The sequence below is a fragment of the Nelusetta ayraudi genome, unplaced genomic scaffold, assembly GCF_046127955.1.
Source record: "Nelusetta ayraudi isolate G7.1 ecotype Tasmania unplaced genomic scaffold, CSIRO-AGI_Nayr_v1 ptg000064l, whole genome shotgun sequence".
NCBI lineage: Eukaryota > Metazoa > Chordata > Actinopteri > Tetraodontiformes > Monacanthidae > Nelusetta > Nelusetta ayraudi.
In genome coordinates, this window is record NW_027466114.1 from 1,248,446 (window position 1) to 1,266,422 (window position 17,977).

A 17,977-nucleotide genomic window follows, 5' to 3' on the forward strand; every position below is an offset into this window, starting at 1 on the left:
TTAGTGAGAGTGGATATTGTCACAGAGTATCATGGGGCATGGAAGAGAAATGTGTGAAAAGAAAAGAATGAACTGCACAACATCGAGGGAGAGAAACTGATGCAACGCAAGCACCCAGAAGCACTTCCTGTTCCTGCCTCTTGAGGGCACTGTTGCTCCACCTGAAGCTCCACTGTACTCAGGCCTCCTTCAGGATGGTGGATTGGTCAAACCTTGAGCTAGGGAGGCCATTCAAAGTCCATTCATGCTTTATTTTCAACAACAATTGCAAATATGTGAGTTTGAAGCGTCCCTGTGGAGAAGAAAATACAGTTTTTAACATTGTGCAAATGTGAGTCCCTCATGACCATCTGGCGTTGTTGTTCAATGCTGAGGAACGTCCTGGAGCAGATAACAGTCATCAACCTTGGGGACGGTTCCAGGCAGTACCCCTCGCGCCTGGAGCCAGATCCTCTCGGTCTGACTCCCCCCTGTGGTTTGTGGGGGAAGTGTTTTCCTAGAGTGGCTATTTTACGCTCTCTCCCGACCTCAAGTGAGATCTGATCATCAGGAGAGGAGCATCACAGCCAATCAGGTACCACCTCTGCATCCTCCCAACGTGGTTCATCGGAAGGCCGTGCTGCAATAAATTCCAGTTGTCCTGTGAGAAGAAGATGAGGTCCAGATGCGGCACTACATGAACAAAATTTAATGTGTGAAAGGTGTAAAATGTATAATTTCTTCCAGAACATGACCCTCAGCCAGGCCACAACTGGACCTCAGCCAGGCCAAAGCAGGACTCTTCCTATGGTTAAAGCAGGACTCTCACATATAACACACTACACATCTCATCAACAACAAGATTTTGCTCTTTTTCATTTGAAGTGGGCCAAATCACTTCTATTCAAAGTCAACTCATGAAAATTGCTGCTGGAATTTGATTCTTTTAATAAGCCATGTAACTTGCTATGATCCAAGGTTTTGAACAGGTGTGATACTGGTGTGTGGCCACAGCGTGCACATCTGATGTTGCTCACAGTGGTCCTCAGTGTGCTCAAGGAGCTTGTGTTGAAAAATTAGAGGGAACATTGGCTCCAGGTCATCCAGGGTGCAGAGCCCAGACCCCTGAGGGACAGGTGAGGACCTCCAGCCTCCACCTTCTGATTGGCTGCTGCTGCTGATGTCATCATGTGACCTGCTCATAGAATGTGACTAATAGAAACCTGCTGTTTTCTGCTGCAGGTCCCACTGAGGACCACAAGGTCAAGGCAGAGGTCACACACACACACACACACACACACACACACACACACACACATACACAACTCCATTCCAAGCCGCAAAACTGTAAAGGCAATGGTGGAAGCAAGGTACACCTTAACCAAAGAGAAGGCCTTGGCAGAAATTAAGCAAACTTCAGCTGTTAGTTTGACTACAGACATGTGGACATCAGTCAACATGGATGCGTACCTTGATGTCACTTGCTATTATGTGTCAGACAGCCTAGATCTGGCTACTGTGCTTTTAGGTGTGCAGTATTTTCCTTTGACCCACACAGAAGCTAATATTAATAATTATTAATAATATTTCAGAAGCAATTGCAAATTTGATGGCAGAGTTTGAAATCACTGAAAAGGTCTGTGGGATGGTTACTGATGGAGCTCACAATATGTGTTAAACGTTAGACATATTTATTGCTTTGCCCACATGCTCAATTTAATTGTTAAAAAAAGAAGAAAAAACAGTCAGACTGAGCTGGAAAACATGCGCAGTAGGGCCGGCAAAATAGTGGAACACTCCAGTTCAAAAGCAAAGGAAAAGTTGTGCTCTATTCAAGCCAATGTGGGCATGCCCCCCCCCCAAAATAAATAAATAAATAAATAAATAAATAAATAAATAAGAAAGCTTGTTCAAGAGGTGGAAACCAGATGGAACAACACTTATGCCATGCTCCATAGGCTTTATGAGCAGAGAGAACCTTTAGGGGCAGCCCTGGCATCACTTAGCACTGACATAGTGCCTTTCACTGCTGATGACTATGCAGCAATCACCCAGTGCCTGACAGTTTGAAGGCCAGTCTCAGGCAACTGTTGAGCTTTCTGAGGAAAGGAGTGTGTCGGGCTCAAAGGCAATTCCTATAGCCAAAATGCTGAGGCGTGTCATTTCTGCCAAATGTGCCCAAACAGCTCCTGGTATTGGGGTCACGCTTGCCAACAATTTGAATACTAATTTGAGTGAAAAATTCAGTGGCTTGGAAAAAGGTGAACTCCCGTCGGTGGCCACCATCTTGGAGCCACGGTTTTAACAGGCTGGCTTTATTAATCAAAGCAATGCTCAGGCTGCTGTAGAAACGCTGACACCAGAGTGTTCCAGTCTTATTGATGGGTCTGCAGAAGATGTGCCACTGGAGACAGCAACAACATCCGCCAGTGCCGGTGAAGAAAATGACAACTTGTGGGCCTTCCTGGAAAACTACGTCGAGTCTCGGCACCGCACCAGCAGTGCATCTGCCAGCGCTGCAGTGGAGATCCAGAGGTATGCATGTTAAAAAGTGTTGAAACATCAGTTGTTTATTCAGTCATTCATTGTGGTACTGTCTGTGTCATAGATATTTGAAAGAACAAATTCTGACAAGAGCAGAAGTGACTGGGTGGCACAGCAGACTATATCCTATGCTTTGGAAAACTGCATGCAAGTATCTGTGCATCCCAGCATCATCTGTTCCCTGTGAAAGGATCATTTCCAAAGCTGGGGAGCTGCTCAGCCAGAAAAGTAGCCGACTGAAGCCTGCGACAGTAGGAACAAAAAAAAAAGAAGGAATATTTCCCAATAAAAACCTGTGAAGACAAATTGCTTCTCTGCTTCTGTGAATAATCCTTAAAAAAAAAAAAAAAAAAAAAACGTCCAAGTCCCCAAATGACAAACCATTATCTTTAAGGGTTTTCCTGAAACACACTTCCAAAACAACAAAAACAAAACACAATGTCTCTGAATTGAAACACCATGATCATTTGCAAAGTAGGAAGAATCCGTAATCCTGTTAGGGACTTTTAGTACAGTTTTTAAATCAAGAATAAAGCTCAAAGCTTTAAATAAACCCTGAACCAACATTTAACCCTAAACATAATTTGCATTTATTCTCTGGGTTAATCTGGATTGTGTTTCAGAGTATGGGGGAGAGCATCTGCATATTTTTTGTATTGACGATATAATCATTATTTGGTATGAAGGACAAAACAATTGAATGACCACAAAGACTTTTCTGAGCTTTTATTGCTGTCATGGGATTGAAACCGTGCCAGTGCTTCAGTTGTGCTCTTTAGAGGTTGCCATGTCTTCAGTTGTCCACCAGATGTCACCGTCACTCAAGTCTTGAAGTTTTGTATCTTTTTCGGCACAATTGTTAGGAAAGCCTCAGTGCATCACGAGGCTTCACTTGCCCACCACTAAAAATCCCAGGGAATCTAAGCGATCCGAGGAGGAACAAGGGGGCAAACTGAAAATCACTCCAGAGGAGTGAAACACGCACGCGCACGCACGCTGCTCTCAGCTCCAAATCTTCATTCAGCACCACGAGGCCGGGAAGCGCCACCAGAAGTCCCGCCCACCCAGCGGTGTTCCACCGCAAACAACAACACACCTGCGTGGCCGCAGCCAGGCACACAGAGCACCACGGGTCGGCATTCCCTTGAAAGAACTGCCGGTTTGAACTGGACCGGGACGTTCAGAACTAGTTTCAGCCTGATGCCACCGCGAGTTAAACACCTTCCGGATCCGTCTTGACTGCGTTTGTGGCGAGGGGAGCTGGCGGAGGTGGAGACAATTCTTACAGTGGGTGTAAAGGAAAATGGGGGAGGATTGCCGGACAACGCCACCTGGGGAGTTGCACCCCAGGAAATGAACTACAATAAAAATTATTCGGGCTACACAGGTTTGTTACACTCTAGGATGGAAGAGGACAAGATGGACTTCCAAAAACAGCTTAATTTGACAATTTTAAAATAGTTAACTCTTTTTTTAAACACAGAAAAACACTTTTTTAAAAGAACAATAAGACTAGGTTTCGCTGCCTGAGTGTCAAGACAATAAGTATACCAAAAAGACTGTTAAACATGGGAAATTAAGGGGACCGGGGCTGGACGTAGCCAAGCGGGCAGGCTAAACAAACCAAAGAAAACTCAAAAAACAGGGGAATAAACAAAACTAAGGGAATCACTGCAAAGCAAAATTCACCTCGTGCTGTGCGAAATAAAGCAAAGTGAAGGGGAACCACCACCGACGCAGTCTGCCGCACGCTACGCCAACTCCTGTCCAAAGGAAAAGAGAACAACATTAATATAATACCTAGACACTCAGGCAGGCGTTAAATAGTTAAAACAAAGGCCGCTTTTTATTTAGCCTTCGCACGCACGCACACACGCACAGGACAGAACAGACCAAACAGAAGTCAACGAGCACGGGGAAACAAAATGTTAACTAAAAAAAAGAAATCAAACTATAACAAAATCGCTATTTAATAAATAACCAAAGTTTCCCCAAAATTTGACAGCAAAACAAAGAAAAGAAACCAACCAAAGAAAAAATGTTTACACTAACAAAAGAAACAGACAAACCCAATTGTCTAAACCAAAATCAAACGACAAATATCAGCGTTGTGGTGGTGACACCAACTGTTACCCGGCTCGACCAATGCGGCAATTAGTTGCGAGAAAGTCGCCGCCGCAACCGTAACAGAGGTATGAAGAAGCAGAGGAAGACGGAGCGACTGCACCCAGGCTGGGGGTTGAAACCAGCGTCCTTCCAACTCCCGTCTCGGGGCACCGGTATTCAGCTGCACAGCTGCGGCCAAACCGAGCACCAGAGGAGGAGAGGCTCCGACAAACTGCGGCTTTAACAGCCAAGCGGTGAACGCACACGATCACGCACACACAGCGCCACCTCCCGATGAACGGGCACCCGCCAGGGTTCCTCCTCCGGCCGCGCTTATGGCCCAGCCCGCGTTAGGATTGCTAGCCGAAAGGCTAAGAGCTGCAGAAGACAGAGTTCTCAACGTGGACACGCCAGGCGACAGAGTGCTGACTGCAGCCTGGCGTGTGTTTTTAAAACGACTAGTTTCACTCTGGCGCAGGTGTAATCAATGACGCTAAAATTTCACTGCAGCGCAGGTGTGACTGACGACGCAAAGGTGGGGGCAAACCCACCTGCCACACTAGCATCACATTCACTGGCAGCTCTATGTTCTTGGGACGTGATAAAGGAAAGCTCTATAGGAAGTGACCATTATCCAATAATGATAGAAGAGGCATTGAATCTACAACACCAAGATTCAGGGAGAGCACAGGGGCGCCCATTTAGTGGTGCTGAGTGGGAGAAATTTAGGCACATTAGTCATAAAGACATTGGACAAATCCATCCAAGTCTTGATATTGATAGCTTGAATCAGGGGTGTCCAAATTACGGCCCGCGGGCCAACTGCGATCCATTTTTAATTGACCCGCAAGAAATGTTCTAAATAGAATAGAATATGGCCCGCACTTCAACTTTTGCCTGAGTGTATTGCACTTCTTAGTTTTAACACCAGGGGGAGCTGCTCCCACTGAGTGCAATGCCGTTCCCACTTTAGGTGAGTAGAAAATATATTCCACAGTACCCGTGTGTTAATAAGCATGCATGTGCAGGTACACATGCGACAAATATCAATAATGCGCATTAATTCTGTCACTACCCTGCTTTTGCGCACCACTTTCTTCTATGCCTTTTCCTTATTAACACACAGAGTGCACACCGCTGTGCACAGCGTACACACTGCACACGCAAAGTCAGCTGATCTCATCTGATGCAGATTTGCTCCTTGATCGAGTGACATTTGTGTGGATTTTTGGCACGAGTGGCGTCGGATCAGCACCGCAGCTGGATGGCCCGGCTTACACACCCAGCGCAGCTGATACTCAGCAGAATAATTGACTATTTAATACACTAACGTTAAGGCTATATAGCTCATTTCTAGCCAGCGGCCCAGCCGCTCCTATATTTTTATGTATGTGGCCCTCAGTGAGAATGGTTTGGACGCCCCTGGGTTCAATGAGTATATTTGTGCAGCTATTTTAAAAGCTGCCAAGAAAGCTATGAAGTTAAAGGGAGTTGGGCAAAGAAAGAAGGTTGTTCCATGGTGGACAGTGATGTGCACGTCGATATCGTTATCGATATATCCATCGCTAATCAGAGTAAAACATTGCATCGACATGCGTACACTTTTTTTGATTTTGTTTTTGTAACCACAACCGCGGCAGCTTACTTCTGACTATTGGAGACGCCAAAGCCCACCGCAGCCGTGCATGGAAGAGCAGAGTAATGGCGGCGGCCGGAGGAGAGTCTGATTGGTTAAGCGTGAAAAGGAAACGTAGCGTCGTGTGGTCATATTTCTCACCGGTGGACAAAAACGTTGCGCGATGCCATTTGTGCGACAAAAGAGTGTCGCACAGGAGCAACACCAGCAACCCGTTTCCACATTTGAAGAGCACGCACCCAACAGCACATAAGGTTTGTAAAGTTAGGCTAGTGGATTTGGCTAGGCTTGTACCTGTTTAGAGGAGCGACACTGTAATGGATGTATCAGTTAATGGTACTGTCACTTTAAGAGAGTGCCGAGGGAGTAGGTGACGTAGGCGGAAGCCGGGAAGTAAGAGGAGACCGGGAAGAGGGAATCTTGTTAATAAAAACAAACTACTATACACGAGTGGAACTCCCGTCACGGACATTACAGACACGCAAGCCCTCTTGATTTGTAGGAAGCTGAAAGCAAACAGTTGCAGGTCCAGGATTCCTCTCCTTCTACTCCAGTTCCTCAAAAGACGTTGCAGGAGAGCTTTCTTGGACAAAGCAAATACCCAGGTGGGTACAGGTAGTAAGACAGTGCTTTTCAAATACTTTTCCCGTCATAATGTTACTGTTACTGTTTTCATTTGAATCATAGATTCACTGAAATGAATATAATCTTTTAATTCTTCACTCAAAAACAGGGTTTTTCTTACCATGAAGACAGTGCTGTCTGCATAACTTGTGGCTTCAGCTTTGACCTTATGTAACAGGATCATTTATGTTTTAATAGTAATTGTAGAAGAAGCTGGATATTATTTGTATAATTTCACAAAATTTAGTAGAAACACCTGACAATTAAGCCTCTTTGTTTTAATGTGGAACATTTGTCTCCAAGCTTCAGTCCCCTATGGACACCTGTTGGGGGCACACACCCCCTATATAAGAGTTTTTCCCGCCTCACCTCTTCCCTTTTGTTCCGTGTACTCCGTGGGAGAGGTGAGCCTCGGTGAGGTCTACTTTTAATTTCACAATTTGGTTGTATACTTTAATGTCAATTAATTTGTGTAGGGGGCTCCACATATGTATCAGCAGTTGACAAAGGATTTTGTATTGCACTTTCTGTTGTCAGGTATGTTGTATTTGTGCCCCTTTTGTTCCGTGTACTCCGTGGGAGAGTTGCCAGAATAAACGCAGATAGCCTCCAGAGCTGAGCACGGTGTGGGTCACTCAAACTCAACACAACGCAAACGACACGATTCAACCGGTTACACTTATTCGACCAATTGTTGATAACATCTGTGTAGATTATTGTCAACTATTCTTTACTTTGTTGAAAAATATGTATGTGTATTTAGAACTCAGCTTGATGGAAATTCCAATCTTTTTCAGATGATTCCCAAAGAGCACAGGACATCACAAGAAGCCTCTCTAAGATGATAGTTACTGACATGCAGCCCATCTCAATTGTGGAGGATCCGGGCTTCATCAAGTGCAGTGAAGGTGCTTGAGCCACGCTATCGTCTACCTGGACGGAAGACCCTGATGACAATACAAATAGCACATTTGTATACTGAGGTGAAAACAGCAGTGAAAGAATGTTTATACAGAGCTTCTAGTGTTGTCTTAACCACTGACATGTGGACCTCCCGGGCAACTCAAGCCTTTCTGACAGTGACAGCACACTGTATAGATGAGGAGTGGGAAATCCAGGCTTACACCCTGGACACTGTCAATGTTGTAGAGGATCACACTGGTGACAACATGTCTAATGTACTAACACAGACTGTGGAGGACTGGGGCAGAAACAATAAAATACATGCAGTTGTTGCCGATAATGCAGCCAACATGGTCCAAGCTGTCAGGACCAACATGTGGAAACATATTCCATGTTACGCTCACTCATTAAATGTTGTAGTCAAAGACTCAATGAAGTCTGACCAGAAGTTGATGTCAGTAATTGAAAAGTGTAGCGCTGTTGTGAGTGTTGTGTATATTTCCACCATAGCTCCAAAGCAACAGAACTGCTTGAAAAACAACAAGATGCATTGAGACTGAAAGAAAAGAAACTGAAGCAGTCGGTCGAGACAAGATGGAACAGTGTCTGGAACAATGTTGGAGAGGCAAAGTGCTGTCTGAACAGCAACAAGCTGCTCAGACAGCACTTTGCCTCCTTGGTAAAGCCAACCTCTGTCTTAGTGAGGAAGACTGGCATTCTATTAGCCAGGCTATTGAAGCCCTCAAGCCATTTGAAGAGGTCACTAGAGAAGTGTCCGCAGATAGAAATGTCACACTTTCTAAAGTGAGACCTCTGCTGTCTCTGCTCCAAAGAGCAAGTGCGTCTGCTGGGCCCAACGCTAATATACTGGCGTCACACCTTGCAGAGAATTGCAGGAGGCCTTTTCCAAGCTGGCAGCCAGCACTTTATTAGACCCTACATTCAAAAATGTGGTCTTTTCAGACAATGGAAATGTTGAATCTATGAGGTCCAAGCTCATCGGTGAGATGCAGAAAGAACACCACACAGAAAAGCATGCCAGTGATGCCCCAGTTTCCAATAACCTCTCTGTCAGTGTATCAACCTTCTCAGTGTTGGAAGCTCCTCCTACTCCTTCAACTTCAAGGTTATGGCAGGACTTTGACATGCAGGTTTGGGCTTCAGAGGGAAATGGCACAGTCAACACTGACGCATACATCCAAATGCGCCGACACATGGAGGATAAAGTGATGGCCAGGAAAGAGGAGCCTTTGGGTTGGTGGAAGAAAAAACAGCAGTCACTTCCAATGCTCAGCAAACTGGCCAAGAAACACCTCACTGTTGCAAGCAGTGTTTCATTAGAAAGACTGTTTTCAAAGGCAGGGGAGTTGCTGAGTGTGAAAAGAAACAGACTGAAAGCAAAAGATGTTAACATGCTCTTATTCTGAAACTCAAATTTAAAGCTTGTGAGCAGTTCAGAGAAAAAACAAACACACACTCACACACACTCTACACATGTAGCACACATAAGTATGCCCATGGTTGTGTTAGGGAGATACAGTAGGTGGTCTTGCAGAACTGACCAATCATCATGTTTTGTTTTTTCCTGTGTCAGACAGTGCAGTCCACCGCTCACTGGCCAAGATGGCATCGGCAAGGTTAGACATAGTTTGATTGTGTTCACTGTGTAGTGGTTTCTTATAGCTTCATTTTTCTTTTGTCTTACGTCGTTGACATGGTTTGGTGGAGCTTCCGCCTTCCCCAGAAGTGACACAAGATGGCATGTGTGAGGCATTTTATCAGCAGATGTTACGGAGGCGTGGCCAACACCTGGCACACCTGAAGCAGTATCCAGGAGAGGTGAACGAGCAGCGGGAGTGTCCTCCACACTCCTCCATAACATCTGCTGAGAAGACGCGTCACGCTTGCCAGCTTGTGACACTTCTGGGGAAGGCGGAAGCTCCGCCCATGTCAACAAGGTAAGACAAACAAAAACAAACTAAGGTTAGACATGTTTATGTTTTCCTGAGAGTATTTGTTTTCAGGATGTTAGAAAATGTTTCTCGAAGGTTTTGTTTTTCATTGTCATTTTTTAATTACACTTATCCATAATTATTTCTTTTTTACAAAGTTTTTTATATTTTGTATAATTTTTTTATTGAATGACATTTATTTAGTTATTTAGCGCTTTATAGTATATATTTATAATTTCTATATTTATATTTATTTAAATTTGCACTTTAAAATGTTTCTTTCATTGTTTTTAATTTTTTTGTAATAAATATATTAAAGGCCACTCGTGTCTTGTGATTTTTAACGTTTTTTTAACTGACAAAAAAAAAACAAACTAAAAAGTGTTTTGATATCGATATCGCAATATCGATCTCAAAAATATCGAATATCGTATCGAATTTGAAAATGACATTATCGCCCATCACTAATGATGGACAACAGAGTGTGATGAGGCAATTCAAAGCAGAAATAAGGCATTGAAAGTCTTCAAACAGAATCATAATGATCAGAGTCTTATTGAATATCAAAGATCACAAGCCAGGGTTGGAAGAATCATAAAGTGTGCAAAGAAAGAGTATTGGCAAAGGTTTTGTAACTCAGTAGGGAGGGAAACAGAAATATCAAGAATATGGGCAATGATTCAAAGAATGAATGGGCTTAAAAAGGAGTTTAGATGCCCTGTTTTAAAAGAGGCTAACAAAACAGCGCTAAGAGAGAAGGAAAAAGCTGCAATGTTGCTGAAAACATGAGGAAGAATTCATAGTTGAGAAAATATCAGTGAAGAAGGGAAAAGGACAATAAGGGAGAATGAAGCTTTCTTGCACTGTGAAGGGGAAACAGAGGAGTTCATTAATACACCATTGACTAAAGCACAATTGAATGGAGCTTTAAAGAGGACAAAGCCATCAGCTCCAGGTAAGGATCAAATATGTTATATAAGGATAAATCACCTTAGTCAAACATCAACAGAGGTATTGCTGGAGTTGTAGAACAAAGTCTGGGAGGAAGGGAGATTAGCAAGCAACTGGAAAGAGGCTGTGGTGCTTCCAATAAGTAAGTCAGGGAAAGATTCTTCACAGCCAATCAATTATAGGCCCATTTCCTCAACATCAAATATTTGCAAAGTCATGGAGAAAATGATAAAAGATGAAGGTATTTTTTGGAGAGTAAAGGGTATATAGTCAAATATCACAGTGCTTTTAGGAAGGGCCGTAATACTATGGATGCGCTGCTGTGGTTAGAGCATGAAATAAGAAAAGCACAGATTAATAAAGAAAGTGTGACAGTATTTTTTTTTTTTTTTCATACTGAAAAAGCATATGCTATGTTATGGAAAGAAGGGCTGCTAATGAAACTTTTTAAAACGGGGGTAAGAGGGAAGATGGAGCAGTGGATAAAAAATGTTCTACAAGACAGAAAGATACAAGTTAGAGCAGGAAATGAGTACTCAGAAAGTGTTAGGCTGGAGAATGGAACGCCACAAGGGAGGATTGTGAGTCCATTATTATTCTCAGTCATGATCAATGAAGTATTTTCACAAGTGCAACAGGGGATGGGCTGTTCTTTGTTTGCAGATGATGGGCTACAAAAAATGCCAGAAGCTATTTTAAAAGTAGAGAAATGGGCCAATAGTTGGGCATTTAGATTTTCAGTTGATAAAAGCAAAGCAATGATTTTTACAAGGAAAAGAATTGGGAAGGAGGTTCAGTTCAAATGATATCATCAGGATTTGGAGAAGGTGCAGCACTTTAAACTACTGGGGAGATGGTTTGATGAAAGACTCACGTGGGCAGTGCACATTCACAAAATGATGGAGCAATGTAAAAAGGTGATGAATGTATTGAGAATGGGGAGCCAATAGAAAAGCCCTCACATCCATGTATATAGGATGAGTCAGATCTCTTCTGGATTATGGGGCCATAGTTTATGGTTGAAGAGCTCAACACTTGAAAAAGTAGATCAAGTACAATATGAGTGTTTAAGATGATGTCCGGGTGCATTGAAATCAACTCCTGTAGCAGCATTACTGCTAGCAATGGGAGAGCAGCCGCTGGAAATAAGAAGGGAACAACTCACAATAAATGATTGGCTTCATTTACAGAAGAAAAAAAACCTCAACTCAGCTTCTCTTCCTGCTTCTGCTGCTCACCGTGGCTCCTCCCATCCAGCCGCCTCAACCGCTCCCACACTTCCAGGAAGTCACATGATGCTGTGTGTGTGTGTGTGTGTGTGTGTGTGTGTGTGTGTGTGTGTGTGTGAGAGAGAGAGAGAGAGTGTATGTGTGATGTGTGTGTGGTGTGTGTGTTCTTCTTGTCACGTATTATGTGGCAGTTGGCTCCCAGTGGAAATGTCTTGTTGGAAGTGTGACAGTGGACGGTCCTGTCAGTATGCCTCCAGTTGATCATGCGCCCTGGCTCCTTGGCCAAATGGTGAAGCGTGCATGGCTATTACCCGGGAGTCTGCGGTTCCAAGCCCGCCCGGGCCTTCTGCACCTTGCCACAGAAGTACAGAAAGATCAACTCCCTGGGACAGACCCAGCTGCAGAAACAAATGAGGGGGGGGGGGGGCACATATTCAAACCTATATTTTATCTGCTTCAGGCTTAACGGCAGCTCCATGGCCACTCGCACAGTATTGAAATATTATTTTCTCTCACTAACAAGAGGCAGACAATCTTTAAATGCATAGAAAAAAACAAAATACAGTAATGACGTTGTGCTGTGTTCATTTATTGAGTTGTATAAAACAGAGGATAGAGGCGTTGAGAGAACAGCTGCAACCCCGCACAGCTCCGCTTCCGAGCTGACCAGCTGGGGCTCACGCAGCTCACTGATTGGCTAGGTGGGGCAACTCTGCACTGGCTACATTCGGTGGAGAGCGAAACATTTATTTATTTATTTATTTATTTATTAAAAAAAAAAAAAAAAAAAAAGACTTAACAGTTTTAAATACAGTTTTAAACATAAATCAGCTTCAATGAATTATTCATTTATTTCAAAATAAATCAAACCGTTTCACAAATTTTTAATGACTGCTCAATGCATTGTGCATCTCACAGTTCAAATGAATTATTTTAAAGGAAACTTTAACAACAACAAAAACATGGAGTTATTCTGCAAGGCATCACCATCAAATGCAGGAATCTCTCTGGCGGGGAGAAAAGCTGCTTGATGTTGCTTTACAAGCAATTCAGTGATTTCATTTTGCCTCTTTAACACGCCAGTAAGGAAACCTTCATTTATTAGATTTCCTTTTGTTGAGATGGAGGAGCCATGCTCATCCTTTTGCTCGTAACCCAGAGGTTTCTTTTCTGCCTTTGCTTTACATGGTATAGTTTGGTGAGGAATATATGACTGCTGCAGGCTTTGAGGATGTTTTGGAGATGTTACTGGAATTTTATATACTGTAGATGTTCCAGTGGCCTGGAACTGGCGTAAGGGTGTCACGTTTTCTGACTTCAGCTGCTTTGATGTTGACGGCCGTTGAGCTTCCGGTGGTTGCGGTTGCTTTAATGACGAAGGTGGTTGTTCAGGTGTGGCCTGTGACATCACACTCCCCATGAATACATGCATGTTGGCTTCTGCTGCAGCCAGTTCAGTCTCCACGTGGTGCCTTTCCCTTCTTGCTTTTAGCTTCAAGTTCTTCCATATGGAGTGCATGTTTGACTTCCAAGGCCTGAGCTTTGGCCTTTAGAGCAGCTTGTTCAGCCTCAGCCTTTCAGCATGCAGAAGATAAAGGAGAGGATGCTGAGGAGGAGCTGGCATCTTTGCTTGAAGCCCTGCTTGCTTACGGGCCCTTTAGCCTGGGACACACTGTCCTCTGGCCCCACCAATAGCGCATTTGCTTCTTCTTGCTCCCCCAGCTCCTCTCGCTTCTTTTGCTCATCCTGCTCATCTCCTTTTCCCACATCACCAGTCAACCATTCTGTAATGTCAGATGAGAAATGTGGAAAAGGTATCAATTTAGGCTCATCCCAGTCCATATGATCCGCTTCCCTTTCCTCTCCGTTAGAAAAGAGATTTTGTACAGCCACTTGCAAATCCATCAACTCCCCCAAATAATGATCCAATGCTTCAACATGCTTGTTCATTATTTCTTGACTTTCTCCAGCTTCCAACATGCTGTTCATTTCATTCCTTTTGCGCTTTAAAACGCCAAGCTTTCCCCGCCGTGCGTGACGCTATCATTTTTATCAGACTCATGTCATCATTCATTGCCAGTCAGCTTTTCCAGTCAACAACATCGTCACGCTTTGTCAAAGCCGTGGTGTAGAGGACGACGGTCAAAAAAATGCTCCTTGGTTGCCGAAATGTTCTTGGTCCAGGACAGATGTATCAGTAAAAGTCTGCAATGAAGCAACTTTCATTGCTTTCTTTCTCCAAAAGCTTTTTTCTTTCTTTATTTGACCCCAATCAGTTTCTAATGAAGAGAAAATGCATGAAAATACTGCCAGTCTTTGTCAAACAGCAACAAGAGAAACTTGAACACTCCACTCTTCTATGTATACACACATGACACACGCTTCTTAAAACTGCAGATGCTACAAAACAACAGTTTGACCTGTCGGAGAGGAAAATCTAAACTGGATTCACTGCAGTTATTCACTGTGGCCGTTCTTATTGCTCTTTAGTTGTGTTTAGGAACTAAGTTGGGCAGAAACAATCAAAGTGGGAAGACATCAGATCACCCAATAAGAAGATGACTCGGCACTTTAGACACGCAGGCCTGACACAACTGCAGAAAACAACAGCAAAGGCTTTTATTGCAGCGAGCCCACACATTACATATTTCAGTAGAAGCAAAGGACACACACACACACACACACACACACACACACACACACACACACACACACACACACACACCCTGCCACTTCCCTTCTCGGAATGAGTCGGGAGGTTAGAAGCCGCCTCCTGTGCTCCCTGCAGCCAATCACAGCTCTGACTGGTTGTTTCCTCCCCCTCAAGTCAAACTGGTTTCATTTCTGAGGAAATGAAACCCAGTCAGCCAGCCAGCCAGTCAGTCAGTCAGTCGGTGGCTCTCAGAGGTGAAATGGCTCAGGCAGCAGCTCAGCTGGACCCAGAAACCTTCTCTTGTTCCCTCTGTCTGAATCTTCTCAAGGACCCAGTGACCACTTCCTGTGGACACAGCTACTGCAGGAAGTGTCTCCAACACCACTGGGATGCAGAGGAGGAGAGGAGAGTCTACAGCTGCCCTCAGTGTAGGAGGACCTTCACACCAAGGCCTGTCCTGGAGAAGAACACCCTGTTAGCAGCTCTAGTGGAGACCCTGTCGAAGACTGGACTCCAAGATGCTCCTGCTGATCACTGCTATGCTGGAGCTGTAGATGTGGCCTGTGATGTCTGCACTGGGAGGAAACTCAAGGCCCTCAAGTCCTGTCTGGACTGTCGGGCCTCCTACTGTGACTCTCACCTCCAGCGTCATCGTGATGTTCCTCCCCTACAGAGACACAAGCTGGTGGAACCCAGCCAGCAGCTCCAGGAGAACATCTGCCCTCGTCATGATGAGGTGATGAAGATGTTCTGCCGCACTGATCAGAAGATCATCTGTGGTTTATGCTGTGTGGATGAGCATAAAGGTCACGACACAGTGGCAGCAGCAGCAGAGAGGACTGAGAGGCAGAGAGAGCTGGAGGAGACCAGGCAGAAGATCCAGCAGAAGATCCAGCACACAGAGGAAGACCTGAAGGTGCTTCAGAAGGAGGTGGAGTCCATCAACGGCTCTGCTGATAAAGCAGTGAAGGACAGCGAGAAGATCCTCACCCAGATGATCCATCTGCTGGAGAAAAGACACTCTGAGGTGCAGCAGCAGGTCAGATCCACACAGGGGGCAGCAGTGAGTGGAGTCAAAGAGCTTGAGAAGAAGCTGGAGCAGGAGATGATGGAGCTGAAGAGGAGAGACGCTGAGCTGGAGAAGATCTCACACACACTGGACCACAGCCAGTTTCTCCACAGGTTCTCCTCACTGCCAGCACTCAGTGCGTCTCCAGACTCCTCCAGGCTGGAGATCCGTCCTCTGAGATACTTTGAGGACGTGGCAGCAGCTGTGACCAAGCTGAGAGATGAAATACAGCAAGTTCTGATGGAGACTCAGACAAACATCTCATGCACAGTGAGCAACGTTGATGTTCTACTGAAGGTACCAGAACCCAGGAGCAGAGAGGACTTCCTCAGATGTTCACCTCAAATCACTCTGGATCCAAACACAGTGAACAAACATCTGTTATTATCTGAGGAGAACAGAAAAGTGACATTCATGATGAAAGTTCAGTCTTATTGTGATCATCCAGACAGATTCACTGACTGGCAGCAGGTCCTGAGTAGAGAAGGTCTGACTGGACGATGTTACTGGGAGGTGGAGTGGAGAGGGTGGGTTGAGGTAGCAGTGGCCTACAGGAACATCAGCAGAGCAGGAAGGTCAAAGGAAAGTAGATTTGGATGCAATGACAAATCCTGGCGTTTATATTGTTCCCCAGGTGGATATGTGTTTTATCACAACAACATCAGGACTGGTGTCTCAGGTCCTGAGTCCTCCAGAGTGGGAGTGTACCTGGACCACAGAGCAGGTCTTCTGTCCTTCTACAGCGTCTCTGGAACAATGGAGCTCCTCCACAGAGTCCAGACCTCCTTCACTCAGCCGCTACATGTTGGACTTTATGTTGGTTCAGGTTGTTCAGCTGAGTTGATGAAAGTGTGACTGAAGTCGTCAGAGAGACTCTGAGCTGAATTCTCACCTTTGATTCTTCTTCTGTCTTCACCTTTGTTGCCCAGTGTCTCCGACTGTCAATCACAGGGTGGGCGGGGCCTGGACGCCACTTCCTGTTGGTGCTCCTGGTGACTGTTGTCCACCTGATGTTTGTCTCCACGGCTGCTGGATGTTTGTGCCACGTTGTTTCTCTTCCTCTGCAGCCCATTCATCCCACAGATTAATAATGTGTCATTAGTCCACATGACAACTTTATTACTGTGGAAACACAACTGAGGTCTGTTTCCACTCTGGACCTTTCCCCGCTGACCTTTGACCTTTCAACAACTCATCCATCTGATCAACCTTCTGACTGTTAATCCGTTTGTCAACAATCAGATGAATGCATGTAAATATTGTGAGAGAATTTTGTCTTTTGATTCTGCTTGTTGGCTCAATGTGACAATAGTCAATCAATAAGTCATGAAATATGCCATCAGTCTGTATTGCACAACAATGTCAAGTCAATGATCAAGTGTTGAATTGAAGCAATAAAGCAACAAGACAATCCAGACAGCAGTGGGAGTGTTTCCTGGCAGTGAACTGGTGCCAGCCAATGAGCTGACGTGACTGATGTCAGGCTGCAGTACCAGCTGCTCACCACAGGGGGGGAGGCAGAGAGTCAGCAGGAACTCAGCACGAGGTCAAAGGTCAACTAACAGTTAGCAAAGCAGCTTCATCTGCTGCTCAGCAAAAACAGGGGAAAAAAAGTGTGCACGCATGCACACACACTCACACACACACACACGCACGCACCCACATGCACGCACACACACACCACTATTTTACAGAACAACTAGAGAACGGGTACTTTACTGACTCACATTGTATTTACTTTATTGCATCATAACACTCATGATCATGTGAATTCATATATAGTGATTATTTAATGCTATATTAATAAATCATATAAAATATAATATAATATAATATTATATTATATTATATTATATTATATGCATTTCTAGCCTCGGCCTTTAGCGACGTCATATTTAATCAACCCTAAATGAACATAAAATGAGCTTCAACTCTTGTCCAAACTGCACCAATAAACTGGGGCATTTTTCCAAAGACATTTTCGCCGCATAAATCTCCGATTTCCGAGCAAAATATGCGAGGTTTGCGTAATTTTATAATCCCCCCATTTTTTGTTTACTTCACTCAAGCGCAACCATTTTCCTCCCGTTCCTTTGAGAACGTTATTTACAAAAAGCGAAGAAGACGTAGAAGACAAAGAAGACGAAGAAGAAAAACAACAACCAATCAAAACCTCAAAGCCTTGGTCTTCCTTTACCACTGTCGCAACCCCATCTGAGTGCCTGCACGCGTGGATTTATGAGACGGTTTCCGACGGGTTCCCGATGTGAGTCGCGCATGCGATTACGAACCGAGACTTTTTCGATATTTCCTGATTTATGACATTAGATT

At 44.5% G+C, this 17,977-nt stretch overlaps 3 protein-coding genes and 1 long non-coding RNA gene across 4 annotated transcripts in view; 3 read left to right on the forward strand and 1 right to left on the reverse strand.

The window, feature by feature from the left end:
* LOC142898371 (NACHT, LRR and PYD domains-containing protein 14-like) overlaps positions 1-17,977 on the reverse strand; it is a 272,094-nt gene that overhangs the window by 111,505 nt on the left and 142,612 nt on the right. The gene's annotated exons all lie outside the window — the stretch shown is intronic.
* Positions 1-17,977, forward strand: part of LOC142898369 (NACHT, LRR and PYD domains-containing protein 12-like) — a 487,638-nt gene that overhangs the window by 12,430 nt on the left and 457,231 nt on the right. The window lies entirely within an intron of this gene.
* LOC142898408 (uncharacterized) lies at positions 6,657-8,132 on the forward strand. The gene is made up of 2 exons (XR_012928582.1): positions 6,657-6,870; positions 7,687-8,132. It is a non-coding gene; the product is annotated as an uncharacterized LOC142898408 (long non-coding RNA).
* Positions 14,718-17,051, forward strand: LOC142898383 (tripartite motif-containing protein 16-like). Its single transcript, XM_076041323.1, has one exon. The coding sequence runs from the start codon at positions 14,777-14,779 to the stop codon at positions 16,499-16,501; it is 1,725 nt and encodes a 574-aa protein (XP_075897438.1). The 5' UTR covers positions 14,718-14,776; the 3' UTR covers positions 16,502-17,051.

What these genes read in the sequence shown, in the direction of transcription:
- LOC142898383 (XM_076041323.1), top strand. Translation starts at nt 14,777, where the DNA reads ATGAAACCCAGTCAGCCAGCCAGCCAGTCAGTCAGTCAGTCGGTGGCT.